The 22,027-nt window shown below is 48.7% G+C and overlaps 10 protein-coding genes across 10 annotated transcripts; 4 read left to right on the plus strand and 6 right to left on the minus strand.

Annotated features, from left to right (window-relative positions):
- Positions 1–335: 335 nt before the first annotated feature.
- On the plus strand, positions 336–870 carry ASPVEDRAFT_153685 (uncharacterized protein; the record flags this gene model as incomplete). Its single annotated transcript, XM_040808363.1, has 2 exons — positions 336–524; positions 574–870. The coding sequence occupies exons 1-2, from the start codon at positions 360–362 to the stop codon at positions 868–870; spliced, it is 462 nt and encodes a 153-aa protein (XP_040671235.1). The 5' UTR covers positions 336–359.
- Positions 871–1,431: 561 nt separating this feature from the next.
- Positions 1,432–2,810, minus strand: ASPVEDRAFT_74808 (Gfo/Idh/MocA family protein; the record flags this gene model as incomplete). Its single annotated transcript, XM_040816273.1, has 3 exons — positions 1,432–2,435; positions 2,498–2,631; positions 2,698–2,810. 3 exons carry the CDS (start codon positions 2,808–2,810, stop codon positions 1,432–1,434), a joined length of 1,251 nt encoding a protein of 416 aa, XP_040671236.1.
- A 176-nt stretch (positions 2,811–2,986) lies between these two features.
- Positions 2,987–4,596, plus strand: ASPVEDRAFT_854315 (uncharacterized protein). The gene is made up of 2 exons (XM_040817695.1): positions 2,987–3,302; positions 3,390–4,596. The coding sequence occupies exons 1-2, from the start codon at positions 3,194–3,196 to the stop codon at positions 4,241–4,243; spliced, it is 963 nt and encodes a 320-aa protein (XP_040671237.1). The 5' UTR covers positions 2,987–3,193; the 3' UTR covers positions 4,244–4,596.
- A 456-nt stretch (positions 4,597–5,052) lies between these two features.
- On the plus strand, positions 5,053–6,704 carry ASPVEDRAFT_55365 (uncharacterized protein; the record flags this gene model as incomplete). Its single annotated transcript, XM_040815064.1, has 3 exons — positions 5,053–5,736; positions 5,787–5,921; positions 6,006–6,704. 3 exons carry the CDS (start codon positions 5,053–5,055, stop codon positions 6,702–6,704), a joined length of 1,518 nt encoding a protein of 505 aa, XP_040671238.1.
- A 1,633-nt stretch (positions 6,705–8,337) lies between these two features.
- ASPVEDRAFT_44990 (uncharacterized protein) lies at positions 8,338–9,103 on the minus strand. Its single transcript, XM_040813180.1, has one exon. The coding sequence runs from the start codon at positions 8,685–8,687 to the stop codon at positions 8,508–8,510; it is 180 nt and encodes a 59-aa protein (XP_040671239.1). The 5' UTR covers positions 8,688–9,103; the 3' UTR covers positions 8,338–8,507.
- A 3,806-nt stretch (positions 9,104–12,909) lies between these two features.
- ASPVEDRAFT_855460 (uncharacterized protein) lies at positions 12,910–13,426 on the minus strand. Its single transcript, XM_040817714.1, has one exon. It carries the CDS (start codon positions 13,303–13,305, stop codon positions 13,036–13,038), a length of 270 nt encoding a protein of 89 aa, XP_040671240.1. The 5' UTR covers positions 13,306–13,426; the 3' UTR covers positions 12,910–13,035.
- Positions 13,105–14,012, minus strand: ASPVEDRAFT_855302 (uncharacterized protein). Its single transcript, XM_040817710.1, has one exon. The coding sequence runs from the start codon at positions 13,930–13,932 to the stop codon at positions 13,426–13,428; it is 507 nt and encodes a 168-aa protein (XP_040671241.1). The 5' UTR covers positions 13,933–14,012; the 3' UTR covers positions 13,105–13,425.
- On the minus strand, positions 14,013–15,154 carry ASPVEDRAFT_855434 (uncharacterized protein). The gene has a single exon (XM_040817712.1). The coding sequence runs from the start codon at positions 14,867–14,869 to the stop codon at positions 14,093–14,095; it is 777 nt and encodes a 258-aa protein (XP_040671242.1). The 5' UTR covers positions 14,870–15,154; the 3' UTR covers positions 14,013–14,092.
- Positions 15,082–16,446, minus strand: ASPVEDRAFT_855179 (uncharacterized protein). Its single transcript, XM_040817708.1, has 3 exons — positions 16,100–16,446; positions 15,738–15,982; positions 15,082–15,681 (listed from the first exon to the last, which is right to left on the minus strand). Exons 2-3 carry the CDS (start codon positions 15,978–15,980, stop codon positions 15,295–15,297), a joined length of 630 nt encoding a protein of 209 aa, XP_040671243.1. The 5' UTR covers positions 15,981–15,982; positions 16,100–16,446; the 3' UTR covers positions 15,082–15,294.
- A 3,067-nt stretch (positions 16,447–19,513) lies between these two features.
- ASPVEDRAFT_55366 (uncharacterized protein) lies at positions 19,514–21,775 on the plus strand (the record flags this gene model as incomplete). Its single annotated transcript, XM_040815065.1, has 4 exons — positions 19,514–19,564; positions 19,642–20,106; positions 20,703–21,087; positions 21,156–21,775. The coding sequence occupies 4 exons, from the start codon at positions 19,514–19,516 to the stop codon at positions 21,773–21,775; spliced, it is 1,521 nt and encodes a 506-aa protein (XP_040671244.1).
- Between the last annotated feature and the right edge of the window lie 252 nt (positions 21,776–22,027).

A 22,027-nucleotide genomic window follows, 5' to 3' on the forward strand; every position in this document is an offset into this window, starting at 1 on the left:
GGTACTATCCAGGCTTACACTTAGCTACGAGCAGTGCATTTAGGTCAAATAAATCTCACATTCTATTTTCTATGCCGAGTGAAACCACCGATTTGAAGATACATGATAAAAGTGGCTAGCTAGGATGATACAACTTGGATGACGCAGTGACAATTGTTAAAGGATTATGGCAAAGGAAGGGCTTTATTCCTGCGCCGTAGTAGCTGTCTCGAATAGCCAAAGACTGATTATTAGACATGTGATCAGTACACTTCAGCTTTTTTAGTATTATCGACAACCTACCATTTGGTTTGGAAATAGAATGAGCGGTAGAGACCTAACCAAAGTGTTTGCCTGCTCACTGTCTACCTGCTTGGACCATGTACCATCCGCACATCGCGGCGCTATGCCTCCCTCAACTGCTGTTCCAGGTCACTAAGCGCCTCCATGCCATTGAATCGCTCCTCCAGGCGCTTGAACTGCTCTTCAAGCCGCCCCAAAAGGCTCTTCCACATATCTCCGTAGATCTGTTTGGAAGCGGGAATGTGCTATCCCCATAGTGTTCAATGATTTCAGAATCGTTGACGCGGACAGCCAAGGAGCCCCAATCTTCGCAAAACCCGCTGGACAGACACTCGGCGGCTGTGTGGGCGTCCACCAGCTAGGAAGCACGCCGGGTCTACTTTCTGCAAGGCTCAGGAATCGACGAAAGTCATCACGGCTGTTAGGAACCTCTCCGTATATATTGTTGGGGTCGGATTCTCTGGTGATCGTAGACCTGTCGTCGCGGTAGAGACGATAGGCATCAATGAGGAGCTTGTAGACATCCTCCTTGTCTCGGTCATGCAGTCAGGCACGGTTGAGGAGCTTCCGGATATGGGAGTGGATTGAAGCAGAGAGGCCTTTGAGAGGGAGGTTGGATGAGACGGAACTAGAATCGTCGCTCACGGAACAGATTTTCTTGTGGTTTGCCCAGTTTGTTTCTAAGCACTCGCGAGAGCAGTAATGCTCGATCTTGCATTTTGCACAACATATGAAGATGGTGTGGTGGGACTCTTTTTTCGCGCAGACGGCACAGGAAATATCAAGCATTGTGGGTGGGTTTGAGGGTGCAACTGTTTCTCGGAAGATGTTCGTAGATGATTCAATAATTTAAAGCCACCTCTAGAATAGGGAGTATGGAAGAAGGAAAAGAAGAAGGTCTGGAAAGGAGAGTGGGATGATAAATATAATGAGAAGAGGAATTCCGTTCGTTAGAGACCGGCGGATGAAGCAATGGGTATAAAGCGAAGAGCACACCAACGCAGGCGAGTTGAAGTTTTGTTTGCGTGGGATCTCCATTGACTGCCGTGTTTGTCAATGCTGCTTTTGTTCAGCTGTGGCCCTCAGGAGGTTGACTTGATTTTCTGAATTTAGCAACTATCGAAAGGACTGATGTTTAGAGATCTTCTCCTATTCAGATACACTTGGATGAAGAACGCTTCCGGTGGGCCTCAAGGGTAATCCCGCTTTCTCATATGCCAGGTCAATCATTTTTGCCTGCTTAAGACTATCCTCGTTGCTGAGCCAGAGGCCAGAGCCCTCCCTATCTCGAACACGGTTGACGAACTGCTCTAGCTCATGGCGCCACGAGCTCCAAGATGGCTCTCCAGGTTGATCAAGTCCAGCATCTTTGAACGTATATATCTTTCTAGACTCCTTGTTTGACCATCGCTTTATGACTTTGTTGGTCTCTCCATCGACCTTCTTGATGATAAATTCATCTTCGATATCGATGCGATGCCAGGCAGCTGCCATCAGAAAGTTGTTCAGGGTAACTTTGCGAACACGAAACTTCTTTTGACCCCGGGGGAGTTTGTCATCTTCTACCAGCACTTCCTTGTGAACAACTGTGGTGATGAATGTCGGGAGGATGAAAACACTTGCGCGCATATCCGTTACGATCTCGCCAACAAGGCCATGCGGGAACCGGAAGGTGGCTTCGGCCGCTTCGTCACAGAGCTCATCAAGCGGTGTCCTTCGAACGGTGCATTTGGTACACTCTTCAGGTTCAGCACCTATGATCTCCCGCAAGACGCACATTCCGTATGTTCCTAGGTTGAGGAGATTACCACCACCGGTCTCATACCCAAGCTGAACGCTGGTCTTCGGGATGATATACGATGGCAGCTTTCCAATACTGACCACGCGGTCTAGGCTCGATCGATCGACCAAGGAAATGAAGTATTGCCATGATGGTTGGAAACGATGGTGCATTGCTTCGAGCAGGATGGGGGCTTTGGGCTTTTGAAGCACCGGTGACCGAAATAGTGTTTCGGCCTCAATAGCGTTGACAACTGCAGGCTTTTCCACGAGAACATGCTTGCCCTTGTTTAGTGCTTTCAAGGCCCATTCGAAATGCAAGCTAGGTGGAAGCGGGATATAAACAACGTCGATGGATGGGTCATCGAGGATCGCTGGATATAGCAGCAGTTAGCTTGAGAGCTCACCGACCCAAGGATGGAACGGAGGGGCCTACCTTCGTAGCTCTCATGCACTTGGGGTATACCGTGTTTTCTGGCATATGCCACTGCCCTATGCTTGTCGCGAGCGGCAACAGCCTGGACCTTTACCTCAGGGTGTGTTTTCGCCGGGTTGATCAAGACGCTTTTTCTGGGCAAAAGTTAATATTGTGGCCATTGAATATACCACCAAAGGTAAGCTGTGCGACCAACTCACGCAATATTAGCAGCACCAAGAATGCCAAACTTCAGGGCATTAGGTGTCTTTGGAACCTCCGAGGGGGAGGACATCTGCCAATTTCGGGCAACGAAACCAAGAAGCGAAGCCATTTGCAAACAATGCCCTGTCAAACCGTCAATTGTCGATTTTTGACCTTCCATTTGTGCATGGGAAATCGGCGTGTTTTATATTTTGAGGCCATGGGCGGTTTGACTGGTACTCCCGGCCATTTTGCACGGTTGCACCGAGTTGGCCATTCAGACGATCACACTCTTTCCTTGCTATTCTCAATGTCAACACCTTCGCCTTATATTATTTCCCTCTTGAGAGATACCTGTTCCTGCACAATTACATTTTTGCCGTTTACGGCCTAGCTCAACAACAGTGAGAAATCAGCACGATGCTCCGCTGACAAATGCCTCCTATTAGCTACGAAGTCGCAATCCATCTTTGAATCTTCAACTCATCTCGCTACTCTAGGGAAAATAAGGTCATGACGCTATTGAGGATGGCCTCTGAATCTACATGCGCCAACGAAACAGCCGGGGAAGCCAAGCGACGACGAAAAAGATTGCAGAATCGATTGAATCAAAGAGCCTTCAGTATGTGTTCTTGATATCCAATCTCATATCTGTACCGGATGCCGTGTTTCAAAGTTCCTGCGCATTATGAACTGACTGATATCCCAGGATCTCGTAATCAAAACAAAGAGGGTTTCAACGGCAAAAAGCCCAGGAAAAATAGTCAATATAAAATAAATCGCTGGCGCCTCGATGAGCAAGTTGATGTATCAGCAGAAACACTGTCAAAGGCGGCAGATGCCGGGGACAATGACCATGTCCGAGACAGTTCATCAGATCGCTTATCTAGGACAACCTGGTTACCTCTACCAGTAGATCATCGCTTACTCCATCTCGTACAGTTCAACGTGTTCAGGGGGCTAAGTAAGAATAAAAGCATCCTCCAGCAGTTGACAATGCAATATTGTATAAATAACGACAGTCAGACCGAGCCTTTATCCGACTATAAGACATTTCCCAACTACTCGGTGATTCTACCAACGACATCGCTGGAGAGTGTTTCCCTTGGCTCACTCGCGCCGACAACTTCTCAGAGAAACATTGCCCACTCGTCATGGATCAACTCTATTCCATTTCCAACAATGAGAGAAAATTTCATCAAGTGGGAATTTGCTTTCGATCATTCTGAGTTGGTCAAGGATTTGGTTGGTGACCTGATCAACTCGCATATCTTTCTATCGATCCCATCGGCCTTTTCGGAGCAGCCAAGGCTTGTTGACAAGCGAACTCTCGTACAAGAAGAGGCCAATAGTGGAGCCAATTTTGCGGCACAAACAGGCCTCATTGTATGGGGAGAACCCTATCAAGCGGAGAACTGGGAGGCAACGCCTGACTTCCTTCGGAAATGGGCATGGGCCGTGGTCGGTTGTCAAGAGTTGATTAACTCGACAAATTACTGGCGGAGAACAAGAGGCGAACGCACCTTGCGTTTGGCTCCTGCTGATGGCGTTTCGGCCCCGTGAGCGACCTAGATGAGTGTAACGGTTATGCCTGTCTTCACGCTCGTATGGGCTTAGTGTAGAACTCCATGCTATGTACTGTAACTAAGATAGAAGATCCATTAACACTGAGGCAACAAAACCACGCTAGGCGAGCTATACGACTGATTACAGGGGTCGAGACTGTTGGCTGCCCCAGCATTTTCCGCTTTTGGACGCTTCTCAGCCTCTCATTCTCAGCATTGTGTTCTGGCAGTCCCTATGTTGGTCGGCACATTTGTTTTTAGGGAGAATGTTTATAAATCAAGGCTGTCTCACATAGTTTCCTCAGACTTCAAGCCTTTTTGTTTTCGGATTCCCCGTGGATTATCTTGGCGTGTTGTTCAATCTACTCTGCCCATTTTATCAACCCTTTTCAGGCTTCCAAACTCTCTCTGGCTCAACACAATTCACGGCCACTACCATGAATCAGATTGCCGATCCTCGGGAGAGGCTGATGATACCTTTGTTCCTCGTGATCAAAATTATGTTGTGTTTTTTTGTCGCAGTGCTTCGCCTTGGGGCTCTATTCGCTGTCTCGGACACAAAGTTATGTCTTGACCTCTTCGGTAAGTAACACATCCTAGAAGGGTCCAGTTCTATATGCCCTGGCCTGTTTCCTCCCTCATGACAACAGTTCCTGTTAATAGATGTTGAGTAGCTAACGTCTAAGCCTGATGGCACTGTTTTGGTTTAGTCAGCTCAAGCCGTTTTGGAGATAAGCAGTGGAGGGGAATTTGACCCCTAACGATGTCCAACTCCACCTCCTCGACCAGGGCCGAACCGAACGCCAGATGCAACCCAAGTCGCATCCCCGAAAACCTAGATCTCGCGCCAAAGGTGGGCCGGCCTTTGTTTTCGTCGACACTACCGAGTGCGTTGTTGGTGGGCCACATAACGAAGATGCGAGAGTTCTCATCAGACGGCAGGCTGCAAGGTCAGGTCGCAAACACCAGCGGACGCAAACTGTGGACCGGCACCAGAATGATACCCAGGGAGGATCTGGGGCATTGGTGGTCTCAGGAGTCGCTTTGAAGCGTGTAGTCCCCGCAGAAGACGAGGGCAGTGTTGATCACTCCATTGCCCCGCAGCCCTCAGTCACTGGGTATGAGGCATTGAGGGGGAAGTTTAATTTTGACATTACCTATCTCGCGAGCTTTACACATGTCGATTTAGGGAAAACGGCGGCCCTTCCTCTACAGAAAGAGCCAACTCTGCTTTCGAGCCTTCTCCGGCAACGATCGTCCTCGTTCCTTAGCTTCCTCCCCAGCCGATATGGCTCCAGCCAGTGCCTTGACGATGCTATGAACTGCCTTGCTGCGCAGGCCGGTAATTTGTTTGGCTATACGACAAGAACACCTACGATATCTGCCCTCTACGGAAAGGCTTTGAGAAGCTTACAGCATGCAATTACTGACACCAACCTGTGCAAGGAGGCTGATGTTTACTGCGCAACGCGGCTCTTGACACTTTATGAGGTAGACCCTATTTTTGTACCGTTTTGGAGCTGGTTATAACAGGGTGTTAGTTGATCAGTCCGCCTGAATCGAATCATTGGGCTCTTCATAACCGCGGAGGAATAAAATTGCTTGAGTTGAGAGGCCCTGAAAATCATAAAACGACATTTGACCGAATGCTTCTCAAAAGTGTGGCCCCATCTATCGTAAGTTTACAAGACCCGTTTGAACACTAGTTTGTTCCATCAACTGGTACAGTCTTTATTTACCTACAGACTAACTTTTTATAGCTCTTAGATGAAATGTATCAAATGCGAGACTCCAGCATGTTCGAACTCCCTGCATGGCAGTCCGTTTTCGAATATGCATCAGCATGCGAAGCAGACCATGACGCAAGTCTTTGGTGGGAGTTTTTCCGACTCGTTTGCTTCGTTACGGGTGTTGTAACAGAAATGAGAAACATTTTCACGGCCTCACTTACCCAGTCCGAGTATTCAGAAAGGTCCTCAAAAGTCCTCAACCGAGCAAGATGGGTACGGGAAATGTTCCACGCCGCTCATGTCCGTTACCAAACCAGAGAGCCATACCCCTTATCCCTCTTCGACCTCCCCCTTGCACCGGAGTCACCAGACCGCATTAGACTTCGTGGGTTTTATTTTCACCCAACGATGCAAATTTGCCGGGCAATTACAACACTTTCACCGGACGAGATGGAGCGCACTGCGGCAGAAGTCGAGGCACAAACTTTAGCAGCGCAGGCGTTGTTGATTCAAGACGCGACTGTTCAGCTGGACCCTGCCATGTCATGGTATTTCACGCAGAAGAATCCATTTGCTCATTCCATTATAAGGACGAGGGTGGAATGGGCATCTCCTAGCAAACTGCCGTGGGAACAGCTACGGGATGACCTGGCGCAGCGCTGGCTGAAGTGGCATTATTCTTGGAGGGTGACACATCTTTCTGAGTCGCTGGAAGCTGAGTCTGATTAAGTATACCCCAGTACCAATATAGTAAGTTTATCGTAAGTACTACATCATTTGTAGAAGACCATCTACTGGTTACCCCTGACAGGTGCTCCATCTGAAACGGAATACCCAGTGTTTCCCCTCGCTCGTCGTTGGTATTAGGAGATTGATTGCCTCTGACGCCTCGCCTTTCGGATTATTGTGGTTCTTTTGTGTTCGCTCCATGCATATACCCCTCTATTGTTTTTCTTTCTCTTACTGGATGCCTGAACATACAGAGTACACTGGGAGACGTTTCTCATGGAGCACAAACCCTCTGATCGATGGTCAAGCTAGTAAGCTATGTCTGGAAGAAGCCAATCAAGGAGGTCACTCGACTTGACTTGCGCAATGAAGAGCCAAAAGGAGTATCATCTCCCTGTAATATGCGGGTCCGCTTATCGATTTTCAGCGAGCGTGAGATCGAGTGGTGTACCCAGCTTCAAGTCGAGCATATCGACCATCTGCCGCGACTTGTAGAAGATTGGTGAGGGTCTCGGTCCGACGTTCACACTCGAGAGCATCTTCCAAATACTGAGACCCATTTGTCCTTCTCACGGGTTAACTGATGGCGAGGCCGTATCGGTATAAAGCGGCCACCATGCAGGTGGGCAGTCTATACTGACAAAGCGAATAAACCGACAGCAGTAGATAAACCGGCTGCGGTAGCTGGTCTGATAAAGCAGCCACCGACAAAGTAGATAGACCGACAGCGACAGCTAGGCTAGATTACTGCGTATCAACTCAGTTATCCAGCACGCCCCTAATCTTGGGCTAAGGTGAGAGAGCAACAAGCACATCGGATAAAGCGGCTACCATATAGGTAGACAGCTTATACCGACGAAGTAGATAAACCGACAGCAGTAGCTAGTCTGATAAAGCGGCTACCATATAGGTAGCCAGCTTATACCGACGAAGTGGTAAGGTGGCCGTAGACGTTCCAAGAACTCGGGCTAGGAAGGTGACTTTTGAAGTCAGTGTAATGCACACTGGGTGACGGAAGAAATTGTGGTCACACCGCATGGTGATCTATGTTGAATAGTTTGAGAATGGCATCCCAAATCCATATCAATTGGCCAGTACTATGCTTTTGAATTGCTGTCAACCAACTGTAAAGTACCCACGGCATTATAGACAACACTCACGATGAAATTTCCATTGTAAGAGAAAGCGGCGCGACCAATCGATTATGATTGAGAATCGAGGCAGGAGCCGTAAGTTGCTTGGTGGCTGATGTATTCCTGGTCGTTTGGAAATGAGTACAATGGCTCTCCGATATCCACATAATGTCCGTACGTACCAATTTCTGACGTCGCGAAGGCCGATTGTTGAACTTCTTGTTCCTCTTCAGTCCGTAGCTCGGAACATCTGTCTTGGGGTCTAATTCTGCTGTTGATCGCTGAGCCAATACTCGTGGTCAGGGTCCCGACCTTCCTGCAGTGCCCTTGCGAGGCTCGTGCAATTGATAAAAAAAGTCCGTGGAAATACCAGGCAGTCTCCTTGCACGGACAAATGCTATCCGACGTATCCAGACTATCCCGGCCCTCGGCATTGCTCGACCTCTTGTTCGTCAGGTGAGCGGTGACTTTGGAGGTGTTGAGTTTGTTCCCCCTGGAAATCCAAACATGTCGATGTAGATCGCATGGGGACTCTTAACTCAAAAGGCGCATATATCAGCAAAGTGAAAATCCATAAGCCCCAGTGATACAAGTCACTCGAAGGACCTGTTATAAACAGTCCGGAAGGCATTCGCCGCGAATACCAAAACCAGTGAGGATGGCTGTCTCCTCAACGTTCCTCACCTACTGCTCCCATTCGTGCTGCCGCCGATGCCAGCAGCTCATTAACCCTACCGAGCGGTTGCTCAGTTTTTCGCACACCGCTGGCGAATTTCCGTACCCGATTTCTCATTGCACTGTCTGTGGCCTCATAGGTATTCAATGATTGTTGAATCTGAGCAGGGACCATGCTATCGGAGTGGTTCCGGTTCCGTCGTTCAAGCGATCAGTTGAATCTAGACAAAGCAAAAATCGGGGTTAATACAGTTGGAAATGTGTGGGACTTCATGGCTTCCAGCTCACGTTTGTTGTCATCTTGGAGGCACGAATTACTATTGAAATTAGCAATCGTACAAGCGCGGCAGTAGAATAGACCTCACCCTATAGATGTCCTCATTGTTCACGTGTTCTGGAAGCATTTATGATCCATTCTTCTCTCCTTCCTCGGCTTCCTTCTACCTCTCCACCATCCCATTACCTCCTCTCCGGGTCTCTCTAGACAGAGGACATCCTTCCTGGGGCCGACATGAATCCCTACTCGCCGGTATCCGTGCCTGGTAACTCCAGCCAGAAGGGTCAGGACAGATTGACCATTATAAACAATAGCACAATCACTCATCGTCAATTGCGATTTGCGCGTACGAATTATGCATGCTGATCGCTTCAATAAATGGGGTGAGACGCTTCCACAAAGTCAGTGACAGCTAACCATGAAACCAGACATCGAGTTAAGGTCATAATGGGTGAGTGGATGAATGGAAAACTTACTTGGACCTTCCATGTAGTGCTGGACGTCGGTGTTGTTACTGGACGGAATCGGAACGTAAGTTTCTTCAGGTGATGGTTCCATGTTTTTGGGTGATGAACTGCGGAGCCCGGCACGCAAGGCCTCACATCAAAGTCCCAAATCATTATCGCAGTCTTCAGCTTCATCGTCGTGGTAGGGTTCAATTTCGGACACGGTCCGCTGGCATATACAATCGCAAGAAAAAGTAAACCCACGACTACGGCGACCTCAGTTTCTACCAGAGGCCACAGGCTCATCACTCTTTGCATCTCCCCAGCAATATCCGCCGGCACTGGTATTCTCGGTTTGTTCAGCTCTCTGCGAGGTCCAACCACCCCCAGTGTTATTACCGTCGGCTTCGTCGACCATGTCTTTGGCAGCCCAAGCGTCGTTCTCGTCTGCGATGGAAGGAAGTTCGGAGGGTAGTAGAGGGTCTGTCACAACATTAGCTTTTGGCATCTAGAAGGGGATAACGTTCTGACCATGGTCGTCTCCTAAAATGGGCATACTAGAACAGTAAATTAAAGCCTCTCGCTATCTTCATTCTGTAGCAATATCAGTAGACCTCTGGTAACAACACCAATCCATGAATCCCTCACTTCAGTGGGTCTGGCAATGTCACAATTCACTGTGGCTCCTATTGTCAGGCCTTCATTGTCGCTTTCCTATTCACCCATTCTTTATTGTGTTTCTTCAATTGCAACCCTACTCGCGCCCCACTACGAGCATCCCTTTTGAGACTTAGAGTTACTCTCTGATAAACACAAACACCCCTCTCTCACTAACACATCTCAAGCTGTGTTACATTCTCACCTTATCGGACAAAATTCGCCGATATTACGAAGCAAACTCGACACTGGTCTTCTTCATCACTGCGTTTGAGCCATTGACAGCGTTCGAAAGGCTCCAGGGGTTTTTCGACGACGAGAGAAAAACAAACCCTTTACGATGCATGGTATCCACAACACCCTAGGGTCCATTACATTCAAGTGGGCGGTTATCCAAAGGCAGATAAACGCCCAGAGGTCGAGAGAGAAACGAAGACCAGTTTCACATCTTGGAGTGACTATGTCACTGTGTTGGGGTACGCTACTATCTTTGAACATGAACTTCATATTCAGATGGTTTCTGTACTTGAGAGCCAGGACATACCACTCGTCACGATGGCCATCCCACATGCAGACAATAGGCGTTTTTTGGGGTTTATTGTACCACCTCTGCGTGATGATTCCGGATTCCCATCTATTGAGTTATATGCAGGGGATCGACTGCAGGAAGATACCAGACGCTACTGGGCTGCCGAAGTTCTGGCACCGAATCCCCTAACACCATCGGGTTATGTTCCCATCATGTTGACCAGACCTTATGACAAGGAAACTTCGACCCACCAGGAGCTCACTCCCGAACTCACTCCGCTTGATTGTACCGAATTCCCGAGTCCACGATGCCATTACTGATTCCTTATTAGAGCCGACAACTGCCATCACAGGGTATGAGGAGCAAAAACGTAGTGTGTAAATTGTATGATTTGGCGAAGAAGTACATATATTGACTCAACCTAGATACGGGCACGCCTGCCGGCTCCTGAGGCAAACTCTGCAGGCAATTGCCCCACGGACATAAGTTTCCTCGCGGACGTGGTTCCCGATGGCAAGTACTCCGTGGATAATAGGAAATCTGGTAAATCGATGGCTGGTCGATTCTAATTTGGGATGAACAAATAGAACAGGAAACAGGCGGATAATAGAACTAAGTCTTAACGACTTTAAGGGCTTTGATAAAATAATTGACTGTGAATCCTGGATTCAAAGAGATGCCGCATACAACGCCAGTTTGATGGTTGGCAGAAGATATGGCTCTCTCAACCACCCCGAGTCTCGACACCTTATGTTGTAGCAACTGTTGGCCCAGCGGTCAGAATTAGAAGCTACTCTTACGATGTGTGAAGCTTTGTATCAAATAAACTTATATTGTTATTTCGTCTTGTCAGATCCATCAATATGAGGGAAAACCATTCTCCAACGGGGAAAACCTCATTGCTTGATCGGTCCAATTGCAACAATACAGCCAGTGTGCATTTTCCATCGGAAATTCGATAATACATGTGTTTAGTGGCGAAGAAAAGAAACAAGAAAGTAAAACAAAAGTCATAGGGCACTACCAAAACTCCTCGTCGTCCATGTTACCAACCCACTTGTTTGTCCCGCCAGAATCGGCAGACCCAGAGTTGTCCGTTGCAGGAGTCTCGCTGGTAGATCCAGAGTTACCCACGTCCTCAGTTTCATTTGGCACGAGGGTATCTTTGATTCGATTGTATGCAAGATCTATGTTGGCCTGGAGAGAAGGGTGCATCTTGGGGGATGACAAGACATGCGCTTTTCTGACATAGTCCATCATACTGTACCAGCTCTTAAGTTTGCGTTTTTCACGAGGATGGGCGACCTTTGTCTTGGCTAGCTGAGTGAAGCCTCTAATGATCATTATACCTCCGCGCGCTTGACTAAGGGAAATACAGAGTCAGTTAACATCAGTAAAGAAGCTAAGCTTGTCTGATCCTGTGATATTGAATATTACAATGCCTGACTCTTCCCCGTGGAAGCTATCCACTGTCCTGACCCGAAGTCCTTGGAGAGTGTCGTACATGCTGATAATACTATTATAGAGGAACATCTGGCCCCTGTAAGAGATTAGAACAGTAACCTCCTTAAGACAGATAGTGTTCTGTGACACCATGCTCTGTAGGATTGTAATAGTCAATGCAGCATTATGGACATTGGCTGTTGAAACCTTACGAGCATCCGGTTCAGTCCCGGAGTCTTTCACGTCAACCCACCGAAGGGCACCCCCAAGTCAGAACGTATTGTTTTGGGAGTTGTGCTCGATAAAGCACCGATTCACATCAGCAACATACTGTCCAAGATTATTGGAAGTGCGCAGCTGCCCATCGTACCTTTTCCGGATTGTTTGCCGGCCATGTTCTCATCAATTGTGCCGAATGTTTATTGTATGCTTTCTTTTGTTCTAGTGTCATCGAGTCCAGCATCTGATAGTAGTTCTTGTAGTGCGCTGGGCGTTTCTTGTGGGCCTCTGGCGATTCCTTTTTAGTCGCAACCTTGGACCCCTTTCAAGTAGTAGTCTGGAGAAGGGGTTACAGGTCATCAAGGTCTCCACGGTGACTAAAATCGTCCGATCCATCGTTGTTTGTTGCGATAGGGTGGCCGTTGACGTTTTCAGTTTCGCTTGTCTTATGCGGACAACCTGAGTCATGTAGGGCTCCACGAATTTTTATCTGGCTGCCCTCGTAACCGTGCCGCCTGTGATTTTCGATAAGGAGATCAACTATGAACTTCCTGTTGAGGTCGTTGAATCTGTGCATCGTTCCCGGCTCGATCTCACAGGTCGAACCATCAACGCTCACGATGATTATGACCAAGGTCAAGACTGGTAGGAGACTGCTTGATTCCGAGAACTGCTTTGACTGCCTTGATGTAGTTGGCATTTGTTCTGATGCTCCTTGTTGACGGGTGAGACGTGAGCTGGCGAGAAAAGTCGATGATGTGACATGTGGTGCTGTGATGGCAATTCCTGCTGCAAGTTTCCTGTCCAAAGTGTCAAGGCGAATTCGACATCCGAATTGTGGTGTTTAAAGCCTATAAGGCTGAGGTGCAACTCGGCCAACCCCAGATTGGGTACAGGAGTATGCTTTTGCTTCCAAGGGGTCTTCACGTCTCCTAGAAACACCATTGAACTATCATACTCGTCCTGCGTAGGTTCGCTCGTTCAGCCAAGATACAAAGCACTGGCGGTACCGGAGCTGCTGTGTCAGGGTAATCGAGGGGTAATTCACCCCGAGTAATCGGCTGACGAACGGAACCTCAAGCTGGTTGGAGACCTCGTTGTAGCGCTTTCCACCCTGGTTGGATAGAACAGTCGGCGCCAACCGCTTTTCGTCGCCGGCGGTGTTATTCGTGCAGACAATGATGGTTGCTTCGTGGATAACCACCTTGCACACACGCTTCATTGCTTGATCGGTCCAATTGCAACAGTATAGTCAGTCTGCAGTTTCCCACGAAAACTCGATAATACAATGTGATTGGTGGCGGGGAAAAAGAAACAACAAATTTAAACAGAGTCATAGGCACTACCACATATCCTCGCTCCTCATATTACCATCAGGCGATTGGGTAGCCTGGTGCGCGAGAGCGTTCAGACGCCGCCGAAGCTGATCTTCAGTCCCCTGGTTGGGTAATGAAGCATCAGGGTTAGATACACCATTTCTCGAAGGGGCCTCGCGTCGACATTTTATGAATTCGATGTAAGCAAGAACGTCGATGATATCTGCATTGGTGAACGAATGAGACATTTCAATAGAAGAACTTTGACCTAACAAGTCACCATGATCTATCGTTTGCGACTTGTTCTCATTCATTTGTTTAGACTGAGAACCGGCAGCGACGGCATTTTCCACGACTTCGACAGGTTTAACGACGGGTGTGGTTATATCGTTGATCACGCCCTCCGTTGCAACCCACTCGTTTGTTCGACCGGCATTGGCAGACCAAGAGTTGCCCGAGTCCTCTGTTTCATCGTGCATGGTGGTGTCTCTTATTCGATGGCGTGCAAGGTCCATGTTCGCCTTGCCCCGCATGTTGGGGGGTTGACAAGGCACATGCTTTCCTGATAAAGTCCATCATGCTATACAGCTTTTTTCGTTTCTGACCAGAATGGGTCGATTTGGTCTTGGCTAGCTGAGTGAAGCCTCCGACAATTAGTATTCCTTCTTGCGCCCTACTAAGGGAAGCGCAGAGTTAATTAGCATCAGTGAAGAAGCTAAACTTGTTTGATCCTGTGACATCGAATATCACAATTCCTGACTCTTCCCCGTGGAAGCTATCCACAGTTCTAAGTCCTTGGAGAGTGTCATATGTGCTGATAATACTATTATAAAGGAGCATCTGGCTCCTATAAGAGGTCAGAGCCGTAATCTCCTCAAGGCGGATATTAAATTCTGGTACAATTGGTTGATAACATCTTGCATGAATACTGCAAGACGGTCGGCGACGTGGTTCGTCCTCTTTTGGGAAACTTGCCATCACAGTTCGGCCTTCCTTGTAAGCAAGCCGGAAGACGTGCGCCTCAAGGCTTTGGTCAGGCATGCGGTAACTGTTGGTTGCGTTGTGCTTCTTGAGTTCCTCGAGGAAGTTACTCATTGCCAATTGATCAGCCAATGGGATGGTCTGTGGCGTAAAGCCTTCATCTTCATCGATGTACCCGGCGTCGGCGTCGGTGTACTCTTCAGAAGCAGCGGGTGTGTGTTCGGGCTCCTCCTCGACAGCTGGCTCCTCGACTTCTTCCGCAGTTGGGATGGGGTCGTTTGCAAAAACGCTCACGACCCTGCCAAGAACATTTGACAAAGACCACTTGACCACGTTGGCCATAACAAACCTGACTCCAGGGGCTTCGTCGCACTCTTGTTCTTGAAACTCTTCATAGATCTTTCCATGCCGGCGGAATGCCTTCGTCTCCGAAACTTGTCGGTAGACGCGCACATAGCTGATGTGGTTGGTCTTGCCGACGGTGTTCATTTTTCAATGGCCTCGCAGATGGCATCCGCAGCATCGTGTGAGGGTGCAGTAATTAGGACATGGCCGCTGAAATCACGTATATTGACGCCATGGCAACGATTGTCGACGTCTTGCCAGTGCCAGGATAGCCCTGTATAAGCAGGAACAAACCGGAAAAGCTGTTCATGCTCTCGATGCACTTGGCCTGTGGTTCAGACCATTCCTGGATGGATAATGTTTCCTTGATAACGTTGAGGGCCTCGGCTTCGCCGGGTTGCAAGGGGGTGGCGCGCTTCAACCTTTTGGTTGAGTAGGTACTCCGAGAAACGCATGAGATGCGGCTCGGTACATAGGCGGTTTATAGCGTTGACCTGCCGCTGTACACCGTTGCGCGGTATCTCAATCAAAGCTTTGCGAAGAGGTATCTGGTCTTTCTCCGACATCCACTACGTACTTGAGATAGTACAGCGGGTTCGCGCGGGGAAGGTATAAAAGAGTGTCTCCGGAGTATGGCAGGCCGTAAATGTTCGGCGTGCAGATTGCCGTGCAGACGGTATCTCGGGTGAACCCTGAAGATAGACGACAAACTCGATGGCAAGCTCGCGTGCAGAATTGCCGCCCCGGACCTGGGCTCTCACATTAACACCGTTATCCTTGACGGCCCAAGTTGCAGGTAGGAGCCTTTTATCCCGAGGATCGTTGCCGCGAATCAAGCAGAATTGTGCATTGCGCCTTTGTGTACCACAGAAGTCTTTTACAGCGTCGGTCTTCTTATCAGCGAGGGCAATCAAGGTTGGCTTAAAGGCATCTCCCGCCACGAATTGCCCAGGAAACTTGATGAATGACGTTAGTATCACCGAAAGAGAGTGGGCTTCTATGCATAACTCACAAATTCGATCATTTCCTTGTCTGTGTCAAAGACACATCCTTCGACCATACGTACGGTTGGACCGGACGAGATTTCATGCATTAGAGCCTCGTCGGTTTCACGCCAATTGTAGCCGTGATCTGCGGTGTTTATATCCTGGGTGACACCATCTGGCTCTACAGGATTTTCCTCGACGTAGGCAGACCACTTATCAGGGCCATTGCTCGGCTCACTGATATCGGTGGGAGATATAAATTCTTCCATAGCTGCTTTGCCGTAATCGAATAATGTTAGACCAGATATCCACAAACGGGTGTCGCGGTAACACTACGACGGAAAACGTCGTCATCCGACGTGTGAACAGGAAACAGGTTATCACTTACTAGCAAAATACCCTTTCAGAAACCGCAAGGGGAAAAGTTGTAGGGAAGTCGATGAAGGGTATATTGACTTCGATAAATGGTGTCAATGGCGACGGTAAGGAGGAGGATAAGAATGTCAACGGAAAACAGGGTAACACTTTGTAGGACTGCCAAATAAAAGCATCAATCTCCACATCGACCCAAATAAGTGAATCGGCGCGTCAAAATGAGCTGTTTCGGCTGACGTGACCGAAAAAAAAAAAGACAGGGCCACATAAGGCAGCCCAAATGTGCAAATCCGGGACTTTTGAGAGATTCTAGTCAAAAGAGATCAACAACTCCCGGGGAAGGACATAGAAACCAAAGAAGGAACCAAAGACTGCTGAGGGTGAGAAGTATGGGTAGGGAAAAGAAAGAACGGAGGGGAAGGGCTCTATTTATGTTCCTCCAGATCCCAGGAAACTAGGCGACTGGGAAAGAGTATTTGATTAATTAAATATTATCGTCACAAGGATATAAGAAAGTTCGTTCACCATTCGCTTCTATGAGGCCCCAGCAAGATTTATGCAGTGATTCAAACGACAGTTCTCGGTATATGGTTGGATTGTTGGCGTTGGGCCATGGACCCTAACAAGGAATGTCAAATTGATACAATGCATTCTCCACGACTCATATCACAGATAATGATGAATACGGGCAGGAACAGATACTGTGCCTGTTATTGCGAGGGTACGACGCATAGATAGAGACAGTAGTAGTCACAATAACAGGGAAACCGGCGTCGGACACGTAGGAATGATGGCTCGAGCTTGGACTCCCATGATCCAGGCGAATCAACCCCAATCTCGCGCTCAGTAAAGCCTCCGCCTCCTAGAAGACATGCGACACCCTTCATTCGCACAGTCAACTTGAGAGAGAATCCCGTCTGCGCTTCAGATGGCTGAGATTGGTCACTTGGCACATTGCAGCTTCTATAGACAGAATAGGGAGTTCGCCTTTGCAATACTGGGTGCTTGAGGCATTCAATGGCCTGGTTAGTATTAAGGGGTCATGGCATTATCGCATCAACAGCCTTCAGGTTAATGCCCTGGTAACCTGTCCTTTAACCAAGCGTCATCATTGCACGCCTACTTGGGCTCGGAAAATGTTAATTGGCCGTGGTTTAATGATCATTGAATGAGACTGTACTAAAAGGTTTAATTTCAGTTTTCGTGGACCCATTACCAGGCACAGGGTGGAAACCTCGGTCTTCTTGACGCCTTTCAACCATCGCCATTCCATTGAGAAAATACGAGACGGAGATCCCAGGGTTGAAGTTGGGGGTGAAGATGTGAGTTTGGAGAAAAGCCGGTGGCGTTATGGATCCAGGGTTGTCTACAAGGGTGAAGCTTGCCGGTTTATTATCGCGCGCTGTGTGGAATTGCCCAGGATGTCCGCGGAATTGACAAGGAAAATTAAATTATACACTGGAATTATCTGGTAGCTCGGTTCCAACTGATTGTCATTGCTCGTTTACGCTGGAATGATTTATGGGAATCTGTACACATCAGCAGCAGAAGCGCGGGGAGGGTCCGCCAACCCTAACTTCTCAGAACGGGCCGCGTAACTTGGTATTTTTAGCAAGTCGTTCTCCAACGGTTATCACATCAAAATCTTATCCATGTAAATGCTCGGGCCTCGTACTTTGCATCATCGCGGCCCATCCGGAGATCGATCTTCCGCGCGTCCAAGTCTATGAAGCATCATGATGAATCTAGACCCCACGCGGCAAGATAAGCGGAAGTACGTGACAGGAGAGTAGTGAGTACTTCATGCGGTTTTCTGGAGCATCGGGCATGAACGTGCGAGATCTACACCGTGCATTTCCTGGAGGCTCGGAGCCATGTGCATCATACGGATGTGTTGGGTCGGGGCGACAGAAGTACACTGTTGGTGGTCGCAATCAAATACCCTCTTGAGCTATGGCCTTCGAAAATCTCGATCGTCGAGGACAAGTACATCGAGTGTGGCCTTAACGACGCCAGCCGTTGGCTATCAGGTAACGCTTGGGCCAACGAGGGGGTTGTGCTTAGACGACAAACGCCTAGGGAGCGAGCAGAGGGTGGCGTTTCGAACAATGCAAGTCGTAACTAGAAGGAGGCCCAGGCGCACCAGTAGTACACGGGAGATCAACTGAGGAATTTATATTAATGAAGATCCGAGAATCGGAAGAGCATGACGGCCCTGAGCCTCGAATTGACATTCGAGGCTGTCGGTGCGTTCTTTGCTGCGGTCTTGGCTGCCAGGTGCAGGTCAAGAACGGGCAATAGCATCATCCCTTAAAGAGGCAAGGAGCGGATACCCGATAGTCAAACCATCGGGGCCGGTTTCATACTGGTCGCCAAAAAAGGGGACATAATGGATGTTCCGAGAGCCCCCGTTATTGTTTCACTGAGCTCATGGATGATATGATGGATGGCGAAGATCCAACCAAGATTCGGAAACGTCTGGTACGGTTACGGCAGACCCGCAATCACATGCAGGTGTATTCAATGCTCTAGACCTTGAGCTAATTTAGTGTCAAAGCTATCAGGATTTGGACGGGCACCGGGAGTAACTTTCCACTGTTCATTATCCAACAAAGTCAGCAAGTCGATTCTAAACTCAATCCCGCAGCAAAGTTCCGATGGATCTCTCCCTCCAGCCTGTCATGTCGGGAACCCATTTGCCATCGCGCGTCCATTGCCACCCCGATAATCTCGCCATCATGCTTCGAAAGGGACATTCCGTATGATAATGACCGCAGGAATGTTGTGCTCAGTCCTCTTCGCCATCGCTATTTCACTCAGCGATTCCACGATGTTTAGAGCACCCCTGGTCGATTTAGATGCATGGTACCCGCCCGGAAGATAAATGAAACGAATTAGCGACGAGAGACTCCCTGCTTCCTTAGCCTTGATAAGGTGATGATGGTGACAAGTGAGGGAGGTGGAGGGGGTGCAGGCGAAAACGTGCTTGCAGCTTGCGACAGAACTGGCGACCCGCAATCACATGCCGCCAACAGCGCCAACACCAGCTTCAAGCATACGATGGCAGACGGCCTGGCCTGCGCTCGTAAGATATCGATCAGTCTCTCTAATCGCAGCTATTAGTTATTTATCGCCGGAAATCCTATTTTTTGACTTTGTTCGACCTGTCCTCATCTGTGGTTCACCTTGTCTGCCTTCACCGGATCCGTAGACCACTCCTCGCTACACTCACTCTTAGGTAGCATCTTTCCTTCCCAACAGCCCAAAGACTTTTTCCATAGTCCAAGCTTCCCTCAAGGTGCGAGCTCCCCAAACTACTTAACCTCCCATCCTTCTCCTTAATATACGCCACCTATCTGCCTTGCCTCTTATCAGCACACACCCTACTGACTCTGATAAGAAACCTATGCCTCATTTTGAAAACACAATGGGCGAAAACGCAGTCAACGGAGAGCGGGCTCAGTCCCAATTTTTGGAGGTAAGCTTTGTCTGCCCATCGCCCATCGGGTCTTATTTCCACGCTGCGCGACATCTACTAACAAGCTGGCCGTGAAGCATCTGACCTCCTACCCCGTTGTTTCGGACTCGATCACCTTCTACAAAGGAAACAAATACGGCGCCAAGTCATTGGAGTTCGCCGACCAAGGCTACGGAATTGCTAAACCCTACCTCACATACCTGTCGAAACCCTACGGATACGTTGCGCCGTACGTCAGCCGGGCAGACTCCCTTGGAGACAAGGGATTGCAGAGGGTAGATGCGACCTTCCCTTTTATCAAGGAAGATACCGGCACACTCAAGAACACCGTCTATGACACCGTTCTCTTCCCAGTGCGACTTGTTGGAGATGTGAAGGGCCATCTCTTTAGCACCTATGGTGACGAGTATAAGAAATGCGGCGGAAGTGGAATTGTGGCAAGCGGCAAGGCTATCATCACCACCAGCCTTGTCCTTTCTCAGGAGTCGCTGGGTTTTGTCAGCTCCCTGCTCCAGCAGAAGAAGGCCCAAGTCAAAGACCTCGTGAATGAGCAAACCCAAAACTAAAACTTGTTGCTTTATAATTAATTGGCTTGTGGTTGTGGTTTCTAGACTCTGATAGCGTTTCCCATTCCTTTGTTAACCGGGATGTTTCATTGTCCACTCTTTTGTTCAATTTTTTTTTCCCCCTTTGCAAGCTGTGGTTGGATATGCATCATCAAGTTCATCACACCTCAGTTCTTCCTCACTTTCTTTGTTCCCCTGACAAACCCGTGAATGGCTCTATGCCAGTGTGCTTAAGTAGCAGCTATCCAAAATGCAAATGATGTCCATGACAGTTCCACGATACTTGGAAAATCTTCCTAAAAAATTGTTTGATTTTCTGTAGGGCTGACATGTGATACTACAGGCATGTGATTACCCGATTCGGATAGATTGGCCCACCTCAGTTCTTATCGCGTCAGACGCGTCCACAGTCTCCACGCCAGAATATTATCTATACTATACCAAAACCACTTTTGACATCACCAGTTATAGCTCTTGAACTGCGAAGATGCCTCTGATTCGCAAACGACGTGCGGTTTGTTCCCTTTATTCCCCGTTATCGACCCCAAATCCTAACCAAATTGCGCGCCCAGGTTCCCGAACCCCAATCCAGCGACGAAGAAGCCAGCTCATTCCAAGAACCCCCAACCCAATTAAACAGCCATGCAGACCGCCGCGCCCGTACGAAACCAACGACCCCCGATGATAGCGAGTATGACAGCGGTAATGGACCGGGTTTTCGCGAAACCAGTAGCACAGACGTGATGGTGAAGAAGCTTGTGCGACTCGCGCTTTCGAGTGAATATTCGCGCCAGCCGATCCGGAGAGTCGATATTAGCAATAAAGTTCTTGGCGAGCAAGGATCGCGGCAGTTCAAAGTTGTTTTTGAGGAGGCGCAGAGAGTTCTGGCGGATACATTTGGGATGCAGTTGGCTGAATTGCCCGGGAAGGAGAAGGTTACTATTCAGCAGCGGAGGGGTGAGTATTTCAAATTCCGGTTAAGAGTTTTTCAGAATAGATGGCATAAGGTTAACACAATGCAACAGCCGCGCAGAAAGTTGAAAGACCGTCATCAACAAATAAATCGTGGATTCTTACGAGTACGCTACCGTCCAAATACCGGAAGCAGGATATCCTACAACCGACGCGGGGGCCGATGGAAAGTGCCTACACAGGATTGTATACGTTTATCATCGGATTAATCCTGTTAAACGGGGGTTCGCTCCAGGAGCAGAAACTTGATCGGTACCTCAGCCGCGTAAACGCCGAAACGTACACGCCTATCGACCGAACGGACCGATTTCTGCAACGCCTCTGCAAGGAAGGATATCTGCTCCGGAATCGGGAAATGGATGGTGGGGACGAGATCATCGAGTACATGGTCGGACCGCGGGGCAAGGTCGAGGTTGGAGCGAGGGGTGTGGCTGGCCTCGTGAGAGAGGTTTATGGACGGCAGGCTTTGGCCGAAGATGATGATGTGACTCCTGCGGAGCGGGAGAAGATGGCAGATTTCGAGTTCCGATTGGGTAGGAGCCTAGGGATGAGGAAGGTGGATAATACGAATACGCAAAAACGAGAGGAGGATGCTGGAGAGGGGAGGTCGACTCAACGGCGACGGCGGAGTTCTGAGTCTGGTTCTGGTTCTGGCGACCAAGATAGTGATTGACGTAGATTTCAATTGTATTCCTGTCAGCTTAGCTTGCGATTTCTTTGATACCAATGGGATTTCCTGTATGCTCGCTTCAATGCATTGGATAGCTACTCTAGAATACGAAAATCCCTAGTGCCCCTTACCGTATTATTGCTAATACTGGAATTTATAGATGTCGTTTTGGCGCATAAATATATATATATAAATCTAGTGCTTGCTATGTTTTCAGAAAACGAACAAAGCTCGTCAAATTTACCAACGTACCGA

Source organism: Aspergillus versicolor (genome assembly GCF_001890125.1).
Source record: "Aspergillus versicolor CBS 583.65 unplaced genomic scaffold ASPVEscaffold_9, whole genome shotgun sequence".
In the NCBI taxonomy this organism is placed as follows: Eukaryota; Fungi; Ascomycota; class Eurotiomycetes; order Eurotiales; family Aspergillaceae; genus Aspergillus; species Aspergillus versicolor.

Bases quoted from the DNA above. Each gene is read 5' to 3' on its own strand.
- ASPVEDRAFT_854315 (XM_040817695.1), top strand. From the start codon at position 3,194: ATGACGCTATTGAGGATGGCCTCTGAATCTACATGCGCCAACGAAACA. The intron at 3,303-3,389 runs GTATGTGTTCTT...CTGATATCCCAG, and splicing joins ATTGAATCAAAGAGCCTTCA to GATCTCGTAATCAAAACAAA.
- ASPVEDRAFT_44990 (XM_040813180.1), bottom strand. From the start codon at position 8,687: ATGGTCCCTGCTCAGATTCAACAATCATTGAATACCTATGAGGCCACA.
- ASPVEDRAFT_855460 (XM_040817714.1), bottom strand. From the start codon at position 13,305: ATGAAGCGTGTGTGCAAGGTGGTTATCCACGAAGCAACCATCATTGTC.
- ASPVEDRAFT_855302 (XM_040817710.1), bottom strand. From the start codon at position 13,932: ATGCGGGGCAAGGCGAACATGGACCTTGCACGCCATCGAATAAGAGAC.
- ASPVEDRAFT_855434 (XM_040817712.1), bottom strand. From the start codon at position 14,869: ATGAACACCGTCGGCAAGACCAACCACATCAGCTATGTGCGCGTCTAC.
- ASPVEDRAFT_855179 (XM_040817708.1), bottom strand. From the start codon at position 15,980: ATGGAAGAATTTATATCTCCCACCGATATCAGTGAGCCGAGCAATGGC. The intron at 15,682-15,737 runs GTGAGTTATGCA...TCATTCATCAAG, and splicing joins ACAAGGAAATGATCGAATTT to TTTCCTGGGCAATTCGTGGC.